This window comes from Polistes dominula, unplaced genomic scaffold (genome assembly GCF_049000335.1).
Source record: "Polistes dominula isolate Pdom_NZ unplaced genomic scaffold, Pdom_raw_medaka contig_18, whole genome shotgun sequence".
NCBI classification, from domain to species: domain Eukaryota; kingdom Metazoa; phylum Arthropoda; class Insecta; order Hymenoptera; family Vespidae; genus Polistes; species Polistes dominula.
The window spans coordinates 4,851,621-4,878,190 of NW_028301164.1; the positions used below are offsets into that span (position 1 = coordinate 4,851,621).

At 30.9% G+C, this 26,570-nt stretch overlaps 3 protein-coding genes and 1 long non-coding RNA gene across 7 annotated transcripts in view; 1 reads left to right on the forward strand and 3 right to left on the reverse strand.

The window, feature by feature from the left end:
• Positions 1–12,205, reverse strand: part of LOC107071358 (uncharacterized) — a 37,796-nt gene extending 25,591 nt beyond the window's left edge. The window contains exon 1 of the mRNA XM_089178862.1: positions 12,115–12,205. Within this exon, the coding sequence (XP_089034988.1) occupies positions 12,115–12,205 (91 nt within the window). The remainder of the gene's footprint in view (positions 1–12,114) is intronic.
• A 3,217-nt stretch (positions 12,206–15,422) lies between these two features.
• On the reverse strand, positions 15,423–15,841 carry LOC149030516 (uncharacterized). The gene is made up of 2 exons (XR_016178687.1): positions 15,651–15,841; positions 15,423–15,594 (listed from the first exon to the last, which is right to left on the reverse strand). It is a non-coding gene; the product is annotated as an uncharacterized LOC149030516 (long non-coding RNA).
• Positions 15,842–16,014: 173 nt separating this feature from the next.
• Positions 16,015–24,757, forward strand: gig (TSC complex subunit tuberin). Of its 3 annotated transcripts, none has more exons than XM_015330311.2 (29): positions 16,015–16,220; positions 16,436–16,572; positions 16,941–17,134; positions 17,248–17,451; positions 17,543–17,717; positions 17,806–18,006; positions 18,096–18,237; positions 18,332–18,480; positions 18,565–18,737; positions 18,798–18,966; positions 19,054–19,275; positions 19,360–19,621; positions 19,705–19,823; positions 19,900–20,058; positions 20,167–20,332; positions 20,434–20,630; positions 20,712–20,828; positions 20,898–21,082; positions 21,173–21,386; positions 21,474–21,995; positions 22,079–22,253; positions 22,331–22,532; positions 22,615–22,798; positions 22,892–23,074; positions 23,151–23,326; positions 23,424–23,772; positions 23,854–23,994; positions 24,093–24,263; positions 24,345–24,757. In XM_015330311.2, the coding sequence occupies exons 1-29, from the start codon at positions 16,151–16,153 to the stop codon at positions 24,552–24,554; spliced, it is 5,568 nt and encodes a 1,855-aa protein (XP_015185797.2). In that variant the 5' UTR covers positions 16,015–16,150; the 3' UTR covers positions 24,555–24,757. The 3 variants fall into 3 exon arrangements, 2 of the variants coding, with proteins under 2 accessions (XP_015185797.2, XP_015185798.2); XM_015330312.2 differs by having other exon boundaries at positions 22,334–22,532; XR_016178685.1 differs by lacking the exon at positions 24,345–24,757 and having other exon boundaries at positions 23,832–23,994; positions 24,093–24,232.
• LOC107071361 (methylglutaconyl-CoA hydratase, mitochondrial) lies at positions 24,647–26,380 on the reverse strand. 2 transcript variants are annotated; one of them, XM_015330314.2, is made up of 4 exons: positions 26,174–26,380; positions 25,223–26,017; positions 25,007–25,158; positions 24,647–24,732 (listed from the first exon to the last, which is right to left on the reverse strand). In XM_015330314.2, the coding sequence occupies exons 2-4, from the start codon at positions 25,972–25,974 to the stop codon at positions 24,725–24,727; spliced, it is 912 nt and encodes a 303-aa protein (XP_015185800.1). In that variant the 5' UTR covers positions 25,975–26,017; positions 26,174–26,380; the 3' UTR covers positions 24,647–24,724. The 2 variants fall into 2 exon arrangements, with proteins under 2 accessions (XP_015185800.1, XP_089034953.1); XM_089178827.1 differs by lacking the exon at positions 24,647–24,732 and having other exon boundaries at positions 24,758–25,158.
• Between the last annotated feature and the right edge of the window lie 190 nt (positions 26,381–26,570).

Sequence of the window (26,570 nt, forward strand, 5' to 3'; positions counted from 1 at the left end):
ATTAATTATTTTTCCAAATTACAAAACTACACATATCTAGTAATACTTTTGAACCAGACTGTATTTATTTCTTGTAACTTCAAATCCAACGACTAGATATATCATTTATTATCGTTACTGTAGCATCAAATTGTGGCTATAATCTTAAACACGAATATTATCAATTATATTTTTGAACAAAAAACAGAACGTACATTTGACTACTGATTTGACTTCGTTTTAATAGTCTTGTGTGTGTGTGTGTGTGTGTGTGTGTATACTTGTTTTTCCTAGAAACTCTACTCATAATGATCGGTTTAAAAATTAATGACGTAGTAAGAGTAATGTAGTCAGTATATTACCAGTTCTCACGACAGAACACTTTCTCTCTCGTACTTGCCGCTTGTGTACCTGAATTCACAATGTTTCATGCTCTTTGTAATGCTACTATATAAAATTGTTATCCATTCGTACACTCTTCCAGCTATATTAATTCATTTGCAATTATATTGATTGTTAAAATTACAATAAAAAAACTTCAAGTTTCAATAGAAAATGAATAGTAGAAAATATCTTGACCCTTTTATCTATTGCTTATTTGATTATAAATTTATTTTGTAAGAAGTCGTTAAAGTCTTAGAATTAAAGGATAAATAATTATTATTTAAAGAAACATAATCGATTTCTTCTTCCTTAAATTTGAACTTGTCTCTTAAACTTAAAATAAGGAAATTTCTTTCACATTGATATTGATATTGTATTTCCGTAATATAATATCTTTATACTCTTAGTTCACAAAACAATATTATTCTTTCTTATATCGTCATAATCGCACGACTATCAATATTTCACGTCGTTCAAGTAAATAGAAAAAAATCTTAACAGGAGATCAATTCCTGGTTCGACGTCTCCTTGAGTTTTATAGTACTTTCTACTTTTTCTCTTAAGTTATCTAGCTTTGCAACGTAATCTCCGGGAATTGTAACTTAACAAGAACTACGTAAAAAAAAAAAAAAAAAAAAAAAAAAAAAATAACCAACAGTTTAAAACAATCTCAACCCTTGTTAAATTGTAGGTTTAAAAAAAAAAATAAAACGATCTCTATCTTAATTCTCATTTAAAAAATTAAAAATAATTGTACGCGCGTATAGTGGCATGAGTGAATTTATTTTTATAGTATATCCCTTTTTTAAAAACTTTCGCAAAGAGACGAAATATCGTGAAAAATTCTTAAGGAAAGTCTCGTGTTTTTTCATCCAAAGTATTCTGTTGTCCACTTGGCAATAAATGTCACCATGATAATGAGAGAGGATACGATTTGTAACCACACGAGCAGAACATCGCATACCAAAGACGTGTTTTAGCTGATTGTACCCTGCCACTTATTCATCAGACGCACGTGTAGCGTATAGCAAATACTGCAAGACCGTAAACACAATAAAAAAAAATATCATAACTTACTAACATTCTCAAGTTGGAAAATAATAAATTTAAAAGGACTTTAAATTTAATATTTAGTATATTTTTTAGTAATTTTTAAATTTAAATATTCTAGTATAATAGTATAGTAGTACATATAATTCAAAATCTAAGGAATATATTAATTTATAAATATCTTTCTGTTTCTCACATAAGTAGAACATATGCATTCAAAAATAGTTACATAGGTGCATAATAAAAACAATAGAAAAAAGAAGAATGCAAGGAAATGCAAGACACATAAAAAAGGAAAAAAAAAAGAATTAAGGTGCACGGTACATACTCGAGATTGGTTCCTAGATATTTACGGTCTATCGCTCTGTTGGTCAACTTTAAAATAAGACTCTACTAAATGATTCTTAAATTCTCAATTTAACGTAGCGTGAAGATACATATATATATAATATGATTTTTAAATATTAAATAAATTTGTTCAATATAAATAGAAAGTATAAATGTCTATAGTTATCATTAGAAAAGAATTTGTTGAATCATTTCCTATCGTTTTATTTAGTTAATTAAATGAAATGTCATTTAGCAGTAGTTTCAACACATCTATAAAAAGGACAGTAGGTATTAATTATTCAAACGATGACTTCATAATGCAGGGTATTCAATTAAAAACGATAATGAAATGTTTACAACGTGACATGAAATTCTTGATATCTGAAACAACTTTTCCTCACTTAGAGCGATCGATGTTAAACGCATTGTCAACCATAATGTAAACAAGCAATGTAATGAAAATTAGTCGTTTAACTTGACGATTTCTTCCGCCTACTTTTCCTTCGAGGTAATTTAAGCTGGTGGACGCGAGGTTAACAGGGACACACCCGGTATATCATAGAAGAATGCTGTGACGTTTGACGATATCACCTTATACATACACGTGTGTATTCATGCGATTTCTCCATGGATTTTCCTTGCAAGGGTTAAACTGTGAGACTATTTTACTCGTGCGAAACTACCATAAAAGTATTCTGGATTACATCAGAAATTTCCAACCATATAAATCATGCGTATACATCAATTCTTGTTAAAACATATTACATATTGTTGAAATTTTCAATTTTTCAAATACAATCTTAAGATACCTTACATATGGTCTTCGTTTGAGAATACTATAGAAAATTGTACACTTAACGTAAAGATTTATTTTTTGAAATAAATGTATAATAAGTCATGTCAAGATTCGTTGACCTAATTCAAGAATCCAGTGATCGTTTCTCGTTGCCGATCAACCTGTACCAGGATTGGATTTAAGAGTGACCTTCTTTTTTGAGCGAAAGTTTATTTTGCCTTTAACTTTACCACTAAAGTATTTCATTAATTGTTGATAACTCGTACAGATTTGTATCCAATACATTTATTTTCTTTTTTAATCGTTATTATAATTTATAAGCCTGATCAAACATATTCAAATCTCAATAAAGAAAATATATAATGTTTGATAGCATGTAATATAAAAATGAAAATATTAGCGATGATTTAAAAATTAGTCGATAAATAAAAATAAAATGATTAATAATCGACATTTGGTATACTATATCAATTTCTTAAGGCCATGCGATAACAGTATATCCGTGAAGGTAAGAGAACGATAGTATTCATCGAGAAGAAAGTTGGCACTCTTCATTGAATAACATTCGATTCGAATAAGAATTGTACAAACGAATTTCACTTCATATAAATATTGATAAATTCTTCAAATATCCAACAACGTTATTAATCAATTAAATTCATGAACCTATTGTTCATGGATTGGTTCCTTCAGTTTGGTTGTTCTTTCAAAGTTAACAGTGTGCGCCCAATGCTCGCATCCATGAACAGTAAAGATGTAGGCCGAGCCCGATAGCCTCAGGGTTATAACGGGTCGACACACTAACTTCTCTATATTTCCGAGTCCTCCGACTCGTCAATAATTCATACAAATATTTATACCTTATATACGTATGTATATACTATATGTATGAATAATCGATAAGAAATCACAAGCAATCTTTAATTATTATAGCTTTCTATCAGTATATTCGTTTTTTATATATTTGTAAAATAAGATAATGATGAACATTAGTCTAGGAATTTGTTCAATCTCAAAACTTTTGACTCATTCTGTATATATTAAAGTTCATAAATAGTTTTCAATACATATATATATATACCTACGAAGAAGACTTCTCGTTCGAGTAACAAATGCAGCTTTCTCCGCTGCGGATACAAGAAGGGAACCGAAAGCAAAATTGTTCGATCAAAGTGAAGACACTCTTCAAGTTGATGAACCAATGAGGATAACCCACCTGCTTCTCTCTCTCTCTCTCTCTCTCTCTCTCTCTCTCTCTCTGTGTATACATCTTATACAAAAAGTTACTTTCTTATGAAGAATTAACCTACATCGATGACCTAAATATTTTCAATCACCTTAACAGTCGATTTCCTTTTTCTTTCTCCTTAGGTTTTCGATTGATATTAAATTCCTTCTCATTCCTTCTCATTCCTGCTCTGTTCATTCATCAAGGCCGCATTTATTCATACGCATTTTATTTTAATTTTGGTTGTGGGAAATGGTTTGAAGTTAGAAGGATAAGGTATTGAAATATGTCGCAGAAATTTTAACTCATTTTAGTTCGTTCTAGCTCGATGGCGATCGTCGTCAGGGTTCAGACACGAGAAATCACGATGACTCGAGGGAAAGCATGAGAATTACATCAGTCCTTTGGCGTCGCACCTTTGCAGTTTCCCAGACACTTTCTATGCGATGTTTCGTTTCGTTTCGTTTCGTTTCTTTCGTCGTCGTTGTACTCCTCTTGCTCGTGTATGAGTGATTTCGCATCGTTAATGTCCACGTACTTACACACAATCAAAATGTATATATCTGCTCGTTGTTTTCGTAGGTGCGTATTTTGCACGTGCAACAAATAAAAATTTGTCTCTCTCTCCTTCTCATGGCTGCTCTAGAATTACGTTCGTCGAGTTGTCATTTCGCAAGCTATAATAACTTATGCTCGATGAATACCATTCTTTAGCAGAAAGCATCAAAGATGGCGGATACCAAGAAGAGAGTGTATAGAATATCGTGAGAGACACGATTTTATAGTAAATTCCACTGACCAGATTGTTAATGTAAATATTTGACTATCTAAGCAAACGTTTTAGTATTATTTATGCAATATAGGTATTCTATCTGATAGATTGTTGTAGCAAAGTTACATGCTTTTAGCCTACGGGTAAGCCTTGACAAGAATGTATAAGGAATACAACGTTTCTCTTCTTATTTTCTCAAACGATTAGCTTGATCTCTTTGGAAAATAAAAGTGGAATTTTTGACCCACTTTGGTATACAGGTTTTAAAAAAATAGGTAGGGGAAAAATGTTTGTGGTCTCTTCGATAGATTTCTCTTATTGTCAGCATACAATCGAAACTTAATGCTTTTAAAATTTTTTTTTAAATTTTTGTCTAAATAGAAATGCCTTAGGTGTTTCAACTTTCTTTTAACCTTTCAATTGACATTAGTAAGAAAAACGTATGATCAAGAAAAAAATTCGATTCTCTCATGTTGTCAGTGTCACTAGAAATGATCTTGAATCTTGATCGAACGAGCTTGTGTAATATCTAAAAGAAATAATATCGTCAAATGTGCTAATCAAAACTTTCAATGTTAAAATCACAAAGGGATATGTAATAGTTTGTTACAACAACGACGAGAGATCTGAACTCGAAAGGAAAATATATATTTCCAGGAAGTAATTGAAGTAATTGGAGAAATGTGAAAGAAAAAAGAAAGAAAAAGGAAAGAAAAAAGAAAAAAAGTGAAACACCACTGCGGCACATGGCAGTGAAGGTAAAATAGTCCCGGCTATATTAATTGAGTGTATAGTAACGTAAGTAACATGTAACATGCAATTTGGATCGCGTGTAAAACCATATTTACACGGTCCGAAGAGTACAAGTAGCAGAAACGTCTCTAAGCCCATAACAAATCTATCGTTTATAGGTAGAATATATTTTTTAAAACAAATATTTTCTTTTACAAATACATAATATATTTGTCTCTTATATGTGTAAGCCTATTTTGAATTATTAATTAGTAGCTCGTTTGTAATTACGTATACAGGATATTATACGAGAATACCATAGGTTGAAATTCAATGAATGATCATAAAAAAATACATCTGATAAGTTCTCAACACCTTAGCGTGCCAAATTAGATAGCAGTTTAAGCTTTCACTGGCCTTTCTAGAAAAACCTCTCGTGTGTTACATCGATGTTCTTGGATGTAAGAAAAACTAACTTTATATATAATATAAGTTGTTAAAGTATATTTAACAATATTTAACTGAATTTTTATATTGATCATAATTAAATATTGTAAAATAATTAATATAAATCTTATGTAATGTCTAGAATTGAAAAAAAAATCTTACATGTTTACGATCATCTTATGTTTTCTAAAAATTATGTAAGAAAACGGAAATGCGCGTTTCAAACTAAACTATACCCTATAAGATATCATTTTAATCAGTTTTATAAAGAGAAATATTTTGACTCGTGTCAACGTGTACAAATCTCTCATGAAGATTAATCATATCTTTGGGTATTCATTTTTCCCCCCTTTTTCTCTCATTTATGATCGAATCGAAAAAAGAAAAAAGAAAAAAGAAAACGAAACAAATGATCTGATGATGAGTATTTACTGATGCGAATCGGAAGATGAGATACTTGAGAATAGTTTCCAAGAGCTTGGGCTCGATGATTTCGCAAAGGTAAGAAGGCATTTGAAAGAGGAAGACAGATAGCATCTGGTTCCGTTGCATAAGGATGAAAGTACCTTGTAGCTGACTGACTGAGTAAATAATAACGGTTACGTCGTGTAAGGATCTTCTTCTTCTTCTTCTCCTTCACTAAAAGCACCGTAATGAGCAAAGCGAGAGGATTCGTCTTAATTTGTATCGTGGGATTGAGATTTTCATTAAAAGAAAAAAAAGAAAAAAAAGACAAAAAAACAACAAAGATCTACTTATTATTTTCTCCTTACATACGATATATGTAATACTTGTATTGTCTCTTCTCCATATCAAACTAAAACAAAAGCATTCGTATTATGTATAGACGTATAACTATTATGAGAATAATATAACGATTGTGAAAATATTGTTCCTTTCATATACCGAATAAACCGAATTAACATCGTTCCTTCTTTCTAGTATACAGCATATGTGTATATATACTATAGTCCAGTTATAAACGTCATCATTTAGAATGTAGTTAACATTTTGGTTTGATTTTTGTTCGCTAACTTGCACGACTAGCTCAACGAAACCTTATACGTCAAATGTGCGTCAATCACATTTTTAACATAATTCTATTGCATAGGGTCCGGTTAATAACATTGACTTTTTTATAACTTATCCGTTTGAAGGATACAGAATTGACGAAATGACGATAACCACCCAACCACCACCCGTTAATAACGCCAAGTGCAATATATAATTAAAAATTATAAATAAATAAATAAATATACACTACAAAAATATTACACTAGGTATTAGGTTTTTTAAAAGTAAAGATTTGCGTGTACATTGGTGTGCATATTAAATGGAAGAACGTGTATAGGAATAAGACGAAGGAGAAAGTGGCCTGGCCTCCGGGGCCATAGTTGAAGACTAAAATGCTAAGAATAAATGCGTTTATTTAGCATCTGTGACTCGTATTTTCTATCGTTTGGTATCTTATCTTTCAATGAAACGTTCCAGTCAAAAATTCTACCTTTTTGGAATTATAAATGAAGGGGGTAATAGCGGTAAAGAGTATTCCCAAATGAAGTATGATTTTGATTTGAAGATACAATGTTTAAATAACTGTATGTCAACTGACACTCGCCCAACAACTGCCTTCTATGATTATAACGGTTGTGTTTGCTCATATGCGTAAAACTTGTACCATCTCTAAAACTTTGTGAAAAACATGATCAGATTAAACTTTCTTTTCGTAAACAATGCATATGAGAATATGGTTGTCTCGTTAATTTAAAAAAAAGAAAAAAAAAAGGAAAACTTATCCAATTACTAATTATATTAATTGTTATTCTTCTAATTATTATTCTATATCATCATAATTATCATACTTCAATTATACTTTGATTAATTATACTTAACTATTTAATAATAGAAATTTTGTGTTCACGTGTTTTTACTTTCACGAATATATTGAAAATTTGGAATTCGTTTATTTTATTTCCTTGAGAACAAGTTTAAATTTCAATATATTTCGTTTTTTGCGGAAATTGTTAAAGTTTTATGGTACATTTAACATTAATCCCAAATAGATTTAATAATTATTAAATGTGAAAATCGAATACGCAATCTATGGTAAGAAGTAAGCTCAAGTAAAAACTTGTAACTAAAAAGTTACATAATTGTATAAGACGTTAAATTAGAGATTAGCGTAAAACTAGTTCTTATTGGTAGGAAAAAATAAGAACACATTGATTTTGATCGGTCCTGTATGAGATACGTTAAAGTATTTCGTTTTGCTTGGAAAGTCCAGTAAACGGAAACGTGAAATGAATATGTGTGCCTTAACTATCGTATTTACTATTTTTGCTTAAACATCTAAAGGCTTATCTAGGCTAAAATTCAAATTGTCGATTGGTTTGCAAGTATCACACGTACCTATTTGACGTATACATTCGACCGACCCCTTCTTCCTACTTACTTACTTACTTACTTACTTACTTACTTACTTACTTACTTTGATGTATGACAATGAGTATTCGGAAAGAGACGATTGTGTGTCTACTTGGAATGAGAATTACGTTACACTTTTTGACTCTACGGGTCATTTTCATTTTCTCACAATCAAATCGAAAAGATAACTATTGTCATTTGTCATTTTTTATAATCAATATGTAGTATATTATGAAGTGTAGTATATTTATTTATAATTATTCATAAGAAAGTCATACATCAAAAGAAAATTCAATGAATTGCAAGGAACTATTGACGTATTCTTTTACTATGGGAACTCAAGTAAGTTGTAACAATCATACGTTACCAAATCCCAGTATTATTCTACTCGATGTACAACTAGTGTTTGAACTAGTTTGCTTCAGCTGTAAACCCGGTTGGAGAGGAAATGTTTCGATCACACACCTCCAACATTCTCACCGTGTCATTAACTACGACTAACTAAGCAATTTTGCTTTTTTCCTATCGTTGTTGCAAATTATTGCAAAGAATAATATCGGGCCTTACAAAAGTTCATTTCTTTTTATCTATATATAGAATTATTAGCAAATCAAAATTTCGATAGTTTAGCCATTCTCTTTTTAAACGCGAAAGAAAGTACGACCTGAAAAATATTTTATATCATTTAACTCTTTACGGAACAGGATTTCAGATAATAAAATAGAAATTGGATGAATTTGTTGCAGTATTTGGGATTAAAAATGTCCCAGCATGCATTACGGTGCATATCCCAAAGAGAGGGTATTTCTTTTGTATTATTTAACAAAATAAAAAGGATAAGTAAATAATGTAGGCCGAAAGCGCGTACGAGATCCTAACGACATACCAAAGACACGCCCGTTTCTACGTTCCCTCTATCTGACATTTCTATGTGGGAAGGATCGTCGGATATTGCTATGTGTGCATGTGTGTATTTGCATATATTGACTGATTGTTTAATCTTTTGTCTAATAGTACAATTTGTTCTTTTTATAAAATCGATGTCTCTCGTTAACTTAATTCTCCATTTATAAGAACTCATTCGATTGAGAACGTTCCAATTTCTTGCTATTTTTTTGTTTTTTTTTTCATTCTTTACTGTGCTTCTGGATTAGGGCAGTTATGTAATCGGAATGTAGTTTGTAATGCGCATACGAATGAAGCTACTCCTTCTTTCTTTTTTTCATTCTTTCTTGAAATCCTAGTGATTATATGCATAGGTGTATATTAATTAGATCTCCTACGTGAACGCGTGCAATCATTTTACAGTTAGTTGGTTGGTATAACACGTTAGGCACGCGATAGGCACGCGATAGACACGCGCTATTCGAGACATATATTCGCGCACAAGTTTATGGAGCTAAATCGAACATATGCTACTTTAACGTCTACTTTTTATGTACACTTACTCTTCTTCAATAGGACAACTTCAATTACGTCCAGTCATCTAACGTTACTTTTCTCAAGAGTAAATATTTATTGATTTTTTTCTCTATAACATACTCACACTCTTTAAAGACAAAAGAGGGATGACATTGGCGGGTAATGGGTTAAAATATTTCTTTCAAAATACAAAATATCTGAGGAAGTTTAACCTTGATCCCAAATGAACAATAACTGCAACCGGATACTAAGGAAGGTACGTGTAATCGATTCACGGCACGAGTTCAACCTACATTGACAAGTTCCACTTTTTTGTTAGTGATTTGTATTCCAGTCTGATAGAGTACTAAGCTTTGTATTAATGCGAAAGAAAAAAAAAACAGATCGTAACTTTTTTATTTATCGTAAACTCGGTTACAATGACATTATCATTAATCGTTTTGTAATGTCTCGATCATTTTATTTCGAATTTGCAAGATTTCAAATTGAACAAAAAATCTTTTCGTTAAAATAACAAATAACGATTTAGTAGGAAAGCGTTAATTGAGAAGAAATAAATTGGAAAGAGGTGAAAGTTATGAAGGAAGTTTGCACATAAGTGCAAAAAAAAAAGTGTATGTGTGAATATCCGTAAATGACGATGACGCGGGATTGTAGGGGATCGTTCGGATATTATAATGTCCTATAGGACAATGATGATGGATAAGTGCCGTAATCTGACTAGAAGAAAGAATGATTACACAGGTGGTAAAGAAAAATACTAAAAAATACTAGAGAATGCTAATGAGAAGAAGATGAAAAAGGAAGAGAAGGTAGGAGAGAATGCAGTGGACTCGCGGCGTCACGTTACAACGGTAAATGCCGATGAAATCCTACGACGAAGGACGTCGGGTTGTTGTTATTGTTGCTTCGAGATGATATATGTTTGAAATTATTTCTGCAATTCTATGAACAACGAACGGTATATTGCTAAGTACACTCATACATATATACGTATATATACTTTATGTGTATGTAAAATTACAATTAATTCTAATGAAAATATAATTTAGTCAAACAATAATACCAATTTTGATATCAAAGTAGGAAACAATAGATTGTTTTTAGCAAAATCACCTAACAGTGATTTGTAGAATCCGTTAGTATCCTCTTTAGTTTACATACTTGCATAAGATCATTTAGATAGATCTAGGTCTTCGATCGAGAACAAATATTAAATCGAAGTGAATGAATATCGATCGAGCATTCCTTTAAATTGTTCAATTGATAATTTACGACACGTCTGCCAAATCCGTTAAGAATCTAATTAATGTTATTGACGAATCGTTTAACTGGATTTATTTGAATTAGTTTATCTATACAAATGTGTACGCGTGTGTATATTTGCACGTCTTTCATATTCGACTTTTACCTATAAGATAATATTTCAACAAAAGTTGCGTGAATCGCGTTTTGATCAACGTGACTAGAGATATATATATATACGTATAGATATATTTATCCTCTCACCATGCAGCAATCCATGTGTTTCTCACAATCACACAATGAGTCAAGAAGCAATCGAGTATATCGAGTTCAGTGTAGCTTTCTCAGTGTAATAACCAGGATCATATACATATATGTATATATGAGAAATGTGTTAATAAAAAAACGATATTGTTAACTCACACTATCCAATAGTTGACATTAATCATATTTATGGATACATTTGAACGGATATTTTAAAGAGGAAACATTAGATGATATAATTGTTTTTCTTAACAATAAAGGATAAAAGCTAGGATGACAGAGATAACGTTTATAATAAAAAAAAAAATTAAAAAAAAACATAGCACGAAAAGTGGATATTTTAAAAAGAAAATTAATAGGAAAAAAAAATGTGAAAGTTTTTACTAGCTTATATAATCCATATATTCATTGGAGACTTATACACTTACGTCGACAGAATGGAAGGTGGCCGTGGAATATTTTAGATTGTAAGAATGTAAAACATTCACTATTAATTTTATAAGTTTAAGTATAAAAATAATCAAAATAAGGATTGAAAAGCCTTGAATGACTGTTGTTGCCAAACCTGACCGTAACGAAAATTATGTTTGTCATTGATATATTGAATGTATATTTTTATCGAACGTGAGATCATCATTTAGAAAAAAGAGAAAAGAGATGATGCGATCAAAAGTCGCGTAAAAGTTTCCCTTTTGCCTGTATGCCAAGCCAGCAGGAGACACATAAGGACTTTTCTCCGGTTGGATTAGAAGTGAGCGTATGGAGGGAGAGAACGTGAGAGACGGGGACTTGTCTCTTGAAAGTTAGAAATTTATCTTTAAGGTGAAATTAGTATGGAAGACGATACTAACAATTTATCACAAGAAGAAACAACAATCTTGATTTCTCTAATAAGCTGACTCTTGGCTAATGTATTATATTATTTACTATATTACTAATTATTATTTAAATAAATGTTATTCTTACAAACAAATAATATAAGGAAGTAAATAAAAAAGATACTTATAAAGTATTATATTAGCATGTAAATGTAACACTCACCCTCTGAACGAGCAGTAACTGTAACAGTTAAGAGCACAATGCTAAATAGAAGAAGTTTCGTAAATAAAAGTTGCCACATATCTTCGCCCATCTGTTGTTTGACAATTCTCTTCTTAAAACAATATATATACATATATTCACTGTCATCAAAACCAACCCCCACGTGATCACGTAGTCGATTCCATGGAGTAGCACACAAAAATATTACGTTCAAATCTTATCTTTACTTCTTTTTCTTCTTTTTATCTTGAATTTTCTATTATCAATGATAGACGACGACAAAAGTCAATGAAAAAAATATATAATGACGAATAAAGAAGCTACCAATAGCAATAAGAAAAGATAAGATCTAAAGAATGATCTTGGACAATGATCGATAGTTTCACCTAGTTAACGGAGAACGGTCGCGAGTTTATCCGTAACTCGACTCACCAAGTAGACGACGACCGAATAGACAACCGAGTAGACGACCGAGTAGACGACCGAACGAACGACCGAATAGACAACCGACCGATTGACGTTTCTCTGGGTGCGTAACTTTGTCTGTGTCTCGGTGAGTACTGAAGGAGAACCAAGGCCCACCAAGTGTTGGGAACTGGAGAAAGGTGTATATCCAGCGAGAGGTCGAGTACTAACAGGGAAAGAGAGAAAGAGACAAAAAGAGAGGGAGAGAAAGAGAAAGAGAAAGGGAGGGAGGGAGGCTGAGGAGGGAGCTTGAAGAAATACGTTGAAAGAAAGACAAAACCAGATAAAGATAATTAGGGGGAAAAAGAAAGAGAAAAAAAGAGATATGTAGATAGGAGACCGGAGAAAGATAGAAAGAATAGGTTGATTATGAAGGTAGATTCAAATGAGGATTCTCTAAGAATGAGGAATCATCCCTTCCCCTATTCTTCTTCTTCTTCTTCTTCTTCTTCTTTTCTTCTTGTTCATTTATTTTTGTCTATTTTTCTTCTCTATTCTCCATTCCGAGTCATAGACTCGGTACCTCCTAATACATACTACTACATCGGGGTCCATAGCTTCTTTCTACAACTTCGACCCAGACTCGAGGATCTCGTAGCCGCCTTATTTCCGAGCTGGAAGCGTGAGCTCGGATAAAAGAGCAAGAGAGAAAGAGACAGATCCGGCTTTACGTAGCCCAGCTTCGTTGTATTTTGTGTCACCTCTTGCTTTGCCTTGTCTTGACTTGTCTTGTCTTGGCTTGACTTGACTTGACTTGACTTGTCTTGACTTGGCGGTGGCATAGGTTGTACTGCTCTTGTTACTGATATTCGGAAAACTGTACTTCTTGTCCACCCGTTATATGTTGCACCGAACGAACGACCGGTCTATTACTATATATACGGGTCTGCGGGTCTTTTCAAAGACAAATTGAAAAAAAAAGAAATAAAAGAAATAATTATCTTAAAAGTCTAATTTACTTTGACTTTGGGATGATAAAAAATGAGGTATTTTTGAATAACGAATTACATTACATACACATTTCGTTTTCTACGTACTTTCTGAGGTAACAGAAAGAGAGAGAAAGAAATTAACTTTCGCTTATCGAAATTGTTTATATTTCAAGAGACGCGAAACTTTACGCGAAACTCTACGCCAAACTTTTCTTTCTTTCTGCAATTCATTAGTTTGGGACTAATTTAATTGTAATACGTCCTTATAAGAGAAATGTTCAATTATTCTGTCTACGTATCATATGCTGTAGAAGATAATAAAAAATAGAACAAAATTTAGCATTAATTAGATGGTTGCAACATCATCTATGGATCATATATGGATCTATCTTTTACCGAGTCTTGACCTACTATCATACTGTTATATTTGATCCAATTCCACATTCTCTTTGCTGATATTAATACATTTACTGATCTTGACTCAATATACATATACTTTCTCATTTCCTGAATTAGACAACCCTGTTTCTTGCACAAACTATTCTATTTGGCCATTTATTGCAACAAAATGGCCTAATTCAAGAATACATATAATTATACATTGTTCATTTGAAAAATAAGTACGTAGATATATATATCCTTGATCATAATTGTAATGAAATAAATTCATTTTCATATTGTATATTTTCTAAAATAAAACTCGGTTATTACTACGTAAACACCTGTTGTTCGAGACTCAATGAAGTTCGTCCGTTTGGTGGGGGAGAGAAACCGTTCTGGAAGCAAGCTGTGATTCTTTAACAGTAGTGGTACATACACAAGACGCCAAAGGTAAGGAAAGAGGAGGAAAAGAAGGAGGTATCATAGATGTCGACCCGAGGACCTACATTCGCCATCATTGCAAGAGATGCCTCGGATACCGTGGACACATTTACACGCTCACATATATACCACTTATATATATATGTATACACGTGTTTAATTCCTCCTAAGCTTACTAAATTCAAACACTAGCGTGCGTCTTCGTTTTCTTCAAAAGTAATCATATCTTATGTTAGTTATTACAAACTGAGAAAACAAATGGCAAATACATTATATTAGGAAACTCTATTCTTATAGCAATCTTATAGCAAATTTTGTATTCCTGTAATTCCATGTGAATTATTATACAAATAGAATGCAGTTGCAGGACAACAAAATAATCTAGACCAGTGGTTTGCAAACCACTTTTTTGTCCTACCGCCCTCGTGAAAATTAATTTTTTCCTTTCCTTTCTTTTTTTCAAGTGAAAACATTTTTAGAATGGGAATGATTTAAAAAAAAAAAACAACTACGGTACTAAAAAAAGAAGAACAGACAAACGTATATACATCTATAGAATTTAGCCTAAGAGAGAATGAGATAGAAGACAGTATGCATTAGTTTCTTATTACAATGCACGAGTCTACGACAAGTTCAATCAATACGCGAATGTAAGAAAAAAATTTTTTCAATTTATGAAAATCAATGAACTACGAAGAAATTAGTCAATGCATGAGTCTACGGAAAGTTTAGTCAATGCTCGATTGCACGAAAAAAATTTTTTCGATTTATGAAAATCAATGAGCTACGAAGAAATTAGTCAATGCATGAGTCTACGAAAAGTTCAGTCAATGCTCATTGATAATAGCTAGTACCGCTAGATGCCAGCACATATATTTACCTACCGGTAAATGAAGTAATAGCTAGTACCGCTAGATGGCAGCACATATATTTATCTACTGGTAAATGAAGTAATAGCTAGTGTCGATAAATGGAAGCACATATTTCATCAGTCGATAAAATGAAGTAATAGCTAATACTGCTAGATGGCAGCACATATTTTATCAGTCGATAAGTATAATTTATGTTTGTTAAATGATTAAAAATAAATGCAACGTATATCACTTTTTATTTGATAAAAATAAATGTATCTTAACATTATTATAATATTTGCTTCTTCCTCAAACAAAATTATTATTTTTACCCCTAAACTTATTATTGTCTACATTATTTTTTCTCACTGCAACTGCATTCTATTCGCATAATAATTCACAGGGAATTTCTACAAAGAAGACATTAATTCATATAAATACATAAATTTTTTTTATCAATACCTACTGTTGCACATAGATACGTCCATAAAAACAACCGCCGTCAAACTGTCATGTTGCATGCGCATATAGTTGGAGAAAATCTCTGCACGCGTAGTCGACTGCTGCGAAGGCTGGCTGGCGAATGACAGCCGTAACGTCGCATGCGCATGCGTGTTTGCAGCCGCCGTCGAGATGTAACGTCGCATGCGCAAGCGCACGGAAACTCCTACGTGGGGGAAGATCTCTGCACGCGTGGTCGACTGCTGCTAAGGCCGCCACATGCCTGACGGCGAAAATTTGTACTCGACGAGGAGGGCAGCCACAGCGGCAGCACCTCTGTATTTCTTTTTACCTTGCGAGTTTTTTAATGCTAAATTACACATTGATTGTACAACCTATAATATACATATTCCTTGATTTAGATTTGTTTTTGACATATCTAATGTTATACGATATAATGCAATGAAAGTCCTTTAATACTCGTTTAATTCTGTATATTTCAGCTAACAATCCGAATTATCAAAAATGAGTTCAAAGGACAAGGATAATAAAACTTTACATGACAAATTGAAGCAATTCTTTCGTATTAATAAAGGTAAATTAAACTCGAATATTATTGTAAATATTAATTCTAAACAGGTTTTCTCTACAGTCATTTGTTTATTAAGAATTATTGATATTTTTAAAATACTTGTCAATTAATAAAATCATATTTAATTTCGTAATTTATCAATTATTAATAGATACATATTTTCTTTTTTTTGATTAATTTACTTAAATAATATATACTTGTAATGTATTATTTTTTAGGAAATTATAAGAGTCGTGAAGATTTTACATTGTCACACGACATTGAAAAAGAAATTAGTCCTGACAGTCCAGTACATCATCGTACTAAAGTTATTAAAGATCTTTGTGATGCAGTACTTAATCAACAATGGGAAGATGTAAATTATTATTCTTCTTATTATTACATTTGCTTAGAATTATATTAGTTCAAGACTGTTTTACTTAGTGTTTACTTCTTCGTAAACACTAACAGAATCTGTACAAATTGACATATACTTTGGAATATTTCTTGAACTAGTGTATTTCCCAAAAAATTCCCCTGTAAACATTAAATATGTTGCCAAGAGTTTTGCTTACTCGAAACTTTCATAATCATATAAGTAATAAAAGCTAATTTGTTACATTGAAAATGTTATTAAGACATTATAAATTCTTTAATTATTATATTACCCTCTTTTCTTGACCACTCTATATATTTAAACAGTTAAGATTAATGGTACATGTATATATTATTACTTTCTATTAGAGAGCAGCTGAACGTTTATGGAATTTAGTTCAAGATCTACTAGGAAAGGATATACCACGCGAACACAGACATGTAACATTAAATTTTTTAAGATGTCTTGTACAAGGTCAATATTCTAAATTATCTGCTTTAATGCGAGTCAAATTTTTCATGGTTGTGAAAGATCATAATATTCCTGAAGATATTGGACCTAGGTAACAGAAATTTCTTCTATTATTCTTTTTTCTTTTTTCTTTTTTTCTTTTTTCTTTTTTTCTTTTTTGTAAGATTTAAATGAATTAATAATAAGTATATTAATGTATATTAGGTTAGAATTACTTCAAAGCTTAACAGAAAATGGAAAGGATATTTTACATTTGGAGGAAAGAATGGGCCCATTTTTATTAGAATGGCTACCAACGGTAACTAACGATGATGGTAATCGGGGTGCTGAATTTCTATCACTCTTAGTTAACATCATTAAATTTAATTCTGCTTACATCGACGAACATATTATATCGGGTCTTATTCAGTAAATATGATGATATTTCTATTAAAAGAATTGTCTCTCTATTTTCTCTAATATTTCATGCAAAATTTCTTCTTAAACTTGTACATTTTAGGTGTATTTGTCATCTATGTTATTACAGTAATAACACAGATGTAGTCTCAGGATGTTTAGAGGTTCTTGATGCAATAGTATGTTACAGTAATTTACAACCGGACTCATTACAGATGTTCATTATAGCGTTATGCAGAAGTGTCAATGTTGAAACGTATTGTCAGATAAGCTGGAAGGTACGTAGAGTGTGAATTAAAGATACATTTTTTTACTACGCAATTTACTAAGAAAAATGTTTCATTATTTACTAATATATACATATAGATAATGAGAAATTTATTGGGTACTCATATGGGACATTCTGCATTATATACAATGTGCCGTTTATTACAAGATACAAATTTTCAACGTGACGTACGGCTCCTCAGAGGTGCTGTTTTTTATGTCAATATGGGACTATGGGGTACACATAGAATTCCTAAATTAGTTTGTACGCCGACATCAGTTCTACCATCATTTCGTCAGGTAAATATGCCATAAATAAATAATAAATAATAAATAAATCTAATGATAAGAAAAAGTATTCAACCCGTAAAAATAACTCTCTTACTAAGGCTTTACAATGCAATCATCCAATTGTAATGTATGAAGTTACATTATCGATTCAAAGATTAGTAAATAAATGTGGTGCTGAACTTCATGAACCAACATGGAGCATTATTCTTGATATCATAGAAGATATAATCGTACATACTGGTAATTTATACATAATATTTTCATTTTCTTATAAATTTGGATTTACAAAAGAAAGACAAATTAAAACTGGATGTTATTATTTATTTTTGTTCAGAAACTAGTAATCAACCAGCCACCAAACAAGTATCGATAAGTTTGCACGAAACAATAAATAATATTGAAAATCTGCTTGATATTAATCATTATAACGGTTATGTAGAAAGATTTTATAATCTTGTAGAACGTTGCAGTAACGTACGCTCCGTAAGTAATCATTTTTTCTCCTAAGGAAGAATATTTCAAAGTAAAGCATCAAATAATATGCTTATTATTAATTATATTTTCTAGGAATCCTCGGTTTTAAAATTAATTGAATACAGAGCTTCGAGAATAAATCCTATGCACCATCATTGGCAATCTAGACTCTTATCATTAATGGAACTTTATTATAAAACAGATATGCGCACTAATATAAGAGTAAAAGCTCTTAATGTATTAGCTAATGTGATTCAAGTTAATAGGTATTATTAATGTTTATATTTACAGAATTTTGAATAGAGCAATGTATCTTGTATTTTTAGGCCGCAATACGAAGATGAATTAATAGAACGCACGGTTGTACCTTATTTGCAACACGTTGATATAGATCCAGATATTACAATTCGTAATGTAGCTGCATATCTTCTGGTGGACCTTTGTTTAGAGTGCGAGACAAAAAGATGTTTGGAATTTTTAGATATATTAGAAAAGGTCATTAAATGTTCATATAATAACTACAATTACGATACTAATAATTCACAATAATAATTATAAAAACATTAATATCTTTATTTATAGATAATTAATAGACCATTTACATCAGATACATTAATATCAACTGATGCTGATATAAAGGATATAAAAACAGCTGTCGTTGGTATAATAAAAATACTTACTTTTAAAATGTATCATTTGCCATCGAGTCATGCCATTTGTGCTTACAAAATTTTAGTAAATCATCTTGAACAGCATTATAAAGATCCTTCTATTTTTCATAATGTATCTACAATTAGATATCTGGTAAGTGAGACAGAAAAGCCATTTTTTCTTTTATTTCATAACTGTATGGTGATATAATGTATTAATGTATTTTGTTTCATTTAGATTTTTGACTGCTTTTTAAAAATCAGATCAAACACTTTATATCATCTTGGTTTCTTGGACTCATCAAATGCTACAGTAATACGTTACAGTCCTTACTTAGTACTGGAACATCCCTCTTCAGAAAGAATTAGTAATGCTGGTGGTAGTATCAGTCCTCCACCTGTTAGTCCTGCGCCATTGCAGCATACTTCTTGTCAGATTACTCATATGTCTTTAACATATGCTTGTAAAGCTGTTATTTCTTGTATAAAACAAGAAAAAGGTTCGAATTTCAATTAATTCGTATGATTAAAATTAATCCTCATTATTTTATTCGTTAATCGTTAATCGCATTATATATTACAGATTGGAAAGTTTTACAACTTGTATTAAAAGAATTGCCACAAATTATGCAAAACAGAGCTTTGATATTATCGTGGCATACTAATGATATTGATTTATTTGCTACAGCATTATGTTCCATGGTAACATTTTAATATACAAATATATATATATATGTATTTTTTTTTCTTAATAATTAATATACCTAATATTTGACAGGTTATTGATAAAAATTTAAAGCTACCAGAATATAATGCACCACCTAAATTTACTCTTTCTGAATTTCGAGTTTATGTCTTTCCGGTATTAGCATCTTTGACATCGTACCATGCCTACTTGGAACCTAATTTACAGCAAAGACTAATCAAATGTTTAGAGGTATTACACATAAATACATTGCATTATAATAAATAAATGAGATTGCTCGTGCGTGTCCTTGTATTAAGTTATTAACATATAGAAACATTTGTTTGATTTGGAAAATAGATTGGTTTGACAACAAAATGTGCTAGTCAATGTGTTACTAGCCTTACGACTTGTACTTTAGAAATGCGTGGTGCTATGAATAAGCTTTTAACTGAAGTACTTTCAATCTTAACAAAAATCTCAGCTACAGTCCACATTGCTATTCCTATATTGGAATTTCTGTCTAGTGAGTATAAAATCTATCAAATGAAATCTTTAAATATTATATCCTTTTTTTCTATCAAAATAATATATAATTTAAAATTATGAAATAAATTAAAATTTTAGCTCTTACTAGACTACCAAAGGTTTTCGCCAGTTTTATTGGAGATCAACATATGTCTGTATTTGCTACACTATTGCCATATACTAATCCATATAAATATAATCATTATACAGTATCATTGGCTCATCATGTAATTGCTGTATGGTTTTTGAAATGTAGATTATCGTTTCGAAGAGATTTTGTTAAATTTATCATTACGGTATGTAATAGTCATTGAGACATATCTCGAAGCTTTCAATTATCATATATTATATTAATATAATTATATTTTTGTAAATAGGGTCTTAGAGCAAATGTAATAGTTCCTTTCGAAGAAGGACATTTAATGAAATCTGATTTTAGTTTAATTAATGAAGATTCTTCAAGTAGAAAGCGTAGTTCTAGTCTAACAGAGCAGGTATAAATATATAATAATTGATCTTTTCTATTTATTTTCTACCATATAACCATAAATATCATTATATAGGGCAGTAGAGGTAGAAGAGAAAGACCAATAATGACTAATCGTAGTATGATAGGAGAAAGTAGAGCCTTAGATTTGAAACCGCCAATCGATGAGACATTAAGGAGTTTTCATATTGAACTCACGGAAACTTGCATTGATCTTATGGCTCGATATACTTTCTCAACTTATTCCGCTCGTCCTAAAAGGTAATCGTATTCTGTATTATGATATTCTTTGATGGCAATTAAATTACTTTTCTTTTTCTTTTTCTTTTTCTTTTTCCTCTCCAATTCTAGATTAGCAGCAACAGATTTTCTTCTTAAGGAAGGCCAATCTATGACGTGGCTTCTTGGTAATAGACTTATTAGTGTTACAACAAGTGGCTGCAGTAATAAAGCAATGCGTGGCGGTTTATGTGACAATTGCTGGGTAGCATGTAAATCCAGGCCTCAATCACCTGAACATATAAAGTCCTCCCAAACAAATTTACGCAGAATATCTAGTTTGGAGGTATATTAATATATACCTTATATTAAGATTATATTTCAGATTTTTCAATATGTCATATATTAAGTTAATAAATAATGCTTTTTTCAGATTGGGAAAGAAGAAAAATTGTCTAGGCAATCTTATATCGGACACGGAAATTCTAATGCAAATACTACTGCAAATTCTACTGCAAATTCTACTGCAAATTCTACTGCAAATACTACTGCAAATACTACTGCAAATTCTACTGCAAATACTACTGCAAATTGTCCAATCGAAGAATCGAAAAAATCAATAGACGATATGGATAATACAAAACGAGAAATTCTCATAGAAAAGAATAAAAAAGATCATAAAAAGCAATCAAAATTAGAACAAATACTTGAAATAAAAAAAGATGAAGAGCATGTACTTTGTGCTTGTTGGTGTCAAGGTTGGGCTGAAATATACGTGCGCAGACCTACGGGCGATATGTCTTGGATTATGAGAATTCAAAACTCTATGCAATTAGAAACTCCAATGGATTTTCCTGTAAATGACATTATGGCTCTTTATATGCCACTTCCAAGTGATGGTGTATCGAGTAGGCAACAAGAATCTACTGTAGATTACTCGGGAGATGAAGGAGAGGTATTTAATAAAAGAACATATGAAAAGAATCCTCAAATTTTGCAATATTCAATATTATTATGCATAATTAAATATTATTTTAGGATGGATTGGATAAAAATGATTTTCCACAAAGCGAGCAAAGTAGTATAATGAAATCAATGACTTCTTCGTCTGTGTCTTCAGGGCCAATTGCAATACCTGGTTCGCCTGCTCGTCCAAGTCCCTCACGTCAAAGTTCACAAGATAGTTTCGAAAGTTTAGAGGAAGGCGAGGATGGTATGTTTGATAAATAAATAATAATATGGGATGGTGAAAATGATTGAAAATAATCATTTAAAATGTATATATAATAGTAGATATCAGGAGGGCTCGAAATCCAGTACGTAGATCAAACTCAAGTCCAGAAATGAGTGCCAATTGGAAAAATCCATTTTTAAATAAAGAAAAGATTAATTTACAACAATTTGATAAAGATCTATCTGCTATGGATGTAGACATTAAATTAGAAGCAGAATTGAAAAAGCACGCAAAAACTAATTTTTCAAAAGACATGAGGTTGTATTTAACTTGATATTTTATTTTCTTTATTTCTTAATTAGTATTAAGAATTAGTCTCTATTATATTATTTAATTGTAGAGTAAGTTATGAAGCAATACCAGAAGAAATGTTTAGCATGGGTACTACACCACCATCGTCAGAAAATACCGCGGCAGATCATCCAAGTACCTTACGATCACAGCGTTCGTATCCTGGAGCAACACAAGCGACGCAAATAACTACTAATAGTAATACTGTACCGCCATCGCCAACTACTGCACAGGTATGTACGGATTACGAGCATAATACGAGCATAATACGAACATAATACGAACATAATACGAACGTTACGAAAATAATTTGTCAAATAATTTAGGCACCTGGAAATTTCTTGACAACGCAAGTTCGTACCACGCAAATGCAATCAACAGGAACGAAACCTCCGCAATCGCCAACACAGATTTATCCTCGTTTGGTTAATTATGACACTAATCAAAAACAAATACCGATAGCTAGTGAAAATAAACCTCCTATTGGTAAAAATCTACTTGTCGATAAGGTATATTCATTGTAATGCATTATATAAACTATTATTTTAATTATAATAATTAATTTGCTTTATTTTCTTTTATTAGAAAGATGAAAGGCCGGATCCGTCTGCATTACCACCTTTACCAATACCTTTCCGCGATAGAGGACATACTATCTCTGTAATGAGTCCAGTTACAAAATCCCGTAATGAATGGAATAGCGCTCGACGAGGTAATTCACCACGTATTAAGGAATCCCCTCGGACCGGTATTAACCCTAGGTAGTGTATAGAATATTCATTTTATAAGTATAAGAAATATTCATTTTAATATCAATTTTCTATAACTATACTAACGTATCAAATATGTATATTACAGTTTTGTATTTTTACAATTATATCACACTGCACATTTTGGTCCTACAACAGAAAAACCATTATTAGTTCCTCAAACAACTGCTATACAAAGAGCAGTGACAAATTTAGATAGAATACAGCCATATGAAACCCATAAAATTGGAGTATTATATGTTGGTCCAGGACAAGTTTCCAATGAGGTTGAAATATTAGCAAATCAGCATGGTTCTGATCGATACATGAAATTTTTAAAAGATTTAGGAACTTTAATCCGATTGAAAGATGTAGATGAAAGTGTATTTTTAGGAGGATTAGATCGCAATGGCGAAAATGGAAATTTTGCATATATATGGCAAGATGATGTTACACAAGTTTGTACTCTACCTTTATTAATCATTTATGTTTCATTTCATTTCAAATGTTAAAACAGTTATTTTATTTGTTCATTTTAGGTTGCATTTCATGTAGCTACATTAATGCCAACAAAACAAAGCGATCCAAAATGTACTTCTAAAAAACAACATATTGGAAATGATTATGTAACTGTTGTTTATAATGAATCAGGAGAATCGTACAATATTCAAACTGTCAAGGTTAATAATTAAAATACACTGTAATAGTCTAATTAACTTATCTTATATAATGAATATTTAATAATAATTACATTACGATTATGAAATTTGTATTTCAGGGGCAATTCAATTATGCTTGCGTTGTAATCCAACCTTTAGATCATGGCACTAATCAAGTAACGGTACAAGCAAGAGAAGAACTTGCAGAGCATATTGGTCATAGTGAACCAAAAATCATTTCCGATGAAAACCTAGCTATACTCGCACGTCAGCTTGCTTTGCATGCAAATGTACATTTTTCTATATAACGAAATAGCAACAGTTTAATTTAATATCTTTAGTTTAATTATAATTATTGTTATTATTTGCAGCTAGCCTCTATGGTTTCTTCTTCCATAAAACAAAATAGTCATAATCCATATGCTTCCAATTGGTTGGAACGTTTGAGACATATAAAAAGACTTAGAAGCAGAGTTCTACAAGAATCCGTAAATAATAATTCTGAAGGTAATTCAGATGATTTATCACCAAGATCGAGTAAACGAGTCTATATGGATGACTTTACCGAATATACAACATAAATTTATTTAAAAAATCATGTTATATACAAAAGTTAAGTCATTAAAAAAAGAAATATATATATATATATGTGTGTATATGTATGTATATATACATAATATTTATCATAATTGTTTTTTTACGATCATCTTATTTCTAATACTCAAATATTGTTTGTCAAAATTGACATTCTTTACATTTCTAAAATTAAATAATTAAACTATAATCATTGTTTATTCTCATTTAATTAATTTCTTAAAGGTATGTATATTTAAAATTATATATTCCTGATACATTAATAATAACAATTATAAAAATCTAACATAAAAACATAACACATTCGAGTTGTATATGCATTGTTTCAATGATATTTAAACAGAGATATTTTTAAGTATTATAGATATTGGTTTAAACAAATCAATTATATAAAAAAAAAAAAGTATATAATTATTTGATATTAGATAAATTTATGTACCTCTGTAAATAGGCACTCGTTTTGCTGTAAATGCTGAAAGACCCTCTAGTCTATCTTCAGTATCTATGACTTTATTGTAACATGCTTTTTCGATTTCTAATCCATCTTTTATAGGCACTTCCATACCTTTTGATATAGCCTCTTTAGCCAGCCTAGAAGATAAAATTACTCAGAAGATAGAATTAATATGAAAAATAAATAATGTATAATACTTACTTTACTCCAATAGGACCATTAGGCAAAATTTCCCTTGCAAGTAATAAAGCAGCTTGATAAGCTGCATCACCATTTTTATTCTGTGATACAGCTTCATTTATAAGATTAATATTCTTTGCTTGTTGTCCATTTAAAATGCGTGCTGCATAAATAAGTTCTTTGGCTATAGCAGATCCGACTATTCTTGGTAATCTCTGAGTACCACCGGCGCCTGGTATTATTGCTAATTTAGTTTCTACAAGACCAAGTTTTGCCTCCAAAGCTGCTATTCTAATATCTGTAGCCAATGCTAGTTCTAAACCACCACCCAATGCTATACCATCTATGGCAGATATAACTGGTATTGGTATAGATTCTATGTCGTTCATAACATTTCTTAAAGATGTTACAAATTCTGATACTTCAGATTTATTCATTTTTAACCTTTCACGTAAATCAGCACCAGAACAGAAAACAAATGGTACTAAGCTACGAATAATTAGTACACGTAATTTATCATCTTGCTTAATCGTTGAAATTGCATGATTTAATTGAGAAAGAAGATTTTTTCCAAAAGCATTACGGGTTTTTGGACGATTTAGCCCTAGTACTGCTATACCGTTATCTTTCCCATCAAGATATTTTACAATCACTTCTTTCATATCGGTTTCCAAATGCACTAGTGTATTGCTAGAAAATGACTGTGTCACAATTCTATTGCCATTGTGAAAAAGTGAAGCAAATGGAATATTTTTGATCAAAGAAACCATCATTTGAAATATTATACAAAATATTATTTATTATAGGTAATATAACCTGAAACAAAAAATTGTAATGATTATCAATCATAATTTCATTATTACTATGTAATATAATTTTATTGTCTATACGTTTTATTTTAATTATTTTTTTATGAATATAGATAATTATTAAAGAAATAACATAAATAGAATATAAAAATATATTACATACACTTAATGTTTTCCAAGTACAAAATGAAATGTAATGTTGACTACATTTGAACTTTGAACATTTCACTATTACTGATAGGAAGATTCATTATGCAAAGTGGTGATAGGCAGTTAAAAAAAAAAAAAAACGAAAGAAAGTTTAAATAGGCTATTCTATAACCTTGTCTAATTATCTAACTGTTGCTAAATAATACGAAATCATGCATACAAATTTTGTACTTTTATTTATATATCGTCCGTCGTATTTCTTTTCAATTGGTTATAGTTTCAAATAAGATATTATAATCAAAAATTGTTTCATCGTCATGTCTCATTAATAAATACAATAGTGTCGATAGTAAAATTTGACATAAATTTGAAAAAATATTGAATGTATTGAACGTAGTACAAAATAATTG

What these genes read in the sequence shown, in the direction of transcription:
- gig (XM_015330311.2), top strand. Translation starts at nt 16,151, where the DNA reads ATGAGTTCAAAGGACAAGGATAATAAAACTTTACATGACAAATTGAAG. An exon ending in GTTGCAGTAACGTACGCTCC is followed by an intron (nt 18,481 to 18,564) that starts GTAAGTAATCAT and finishes TATATTTTCTAG; the next exon opens with GAATCCTCGGTTTTAAAATT. An exon ending in GCAGAATATCTAGTTTGGAG is followed by an intron (nt 21,387 to 21,473) that starts GTATATTAATAT and finishes TGCTTTTTTCAG; the next exon opens with ATTGGGAAAGAAGAAAAATT.
- LOC107071361 (XM_015330314.2), bottom strand. Translation starts at nt 25,974, where the DNA reads ATGATGGTTTCTTTGATCAAAAATATTCCATTTGCTTCACTTTTTCAC. An exon ending in AATGGTCCTATTGGAGTAAA is followed by an intron (nt 25,159 to 25,222) that starts GTAAGTATTATA and finishes TTTATCTTCTAG; the next exon opens with GCTGGCTAAAGAGGCTATAT.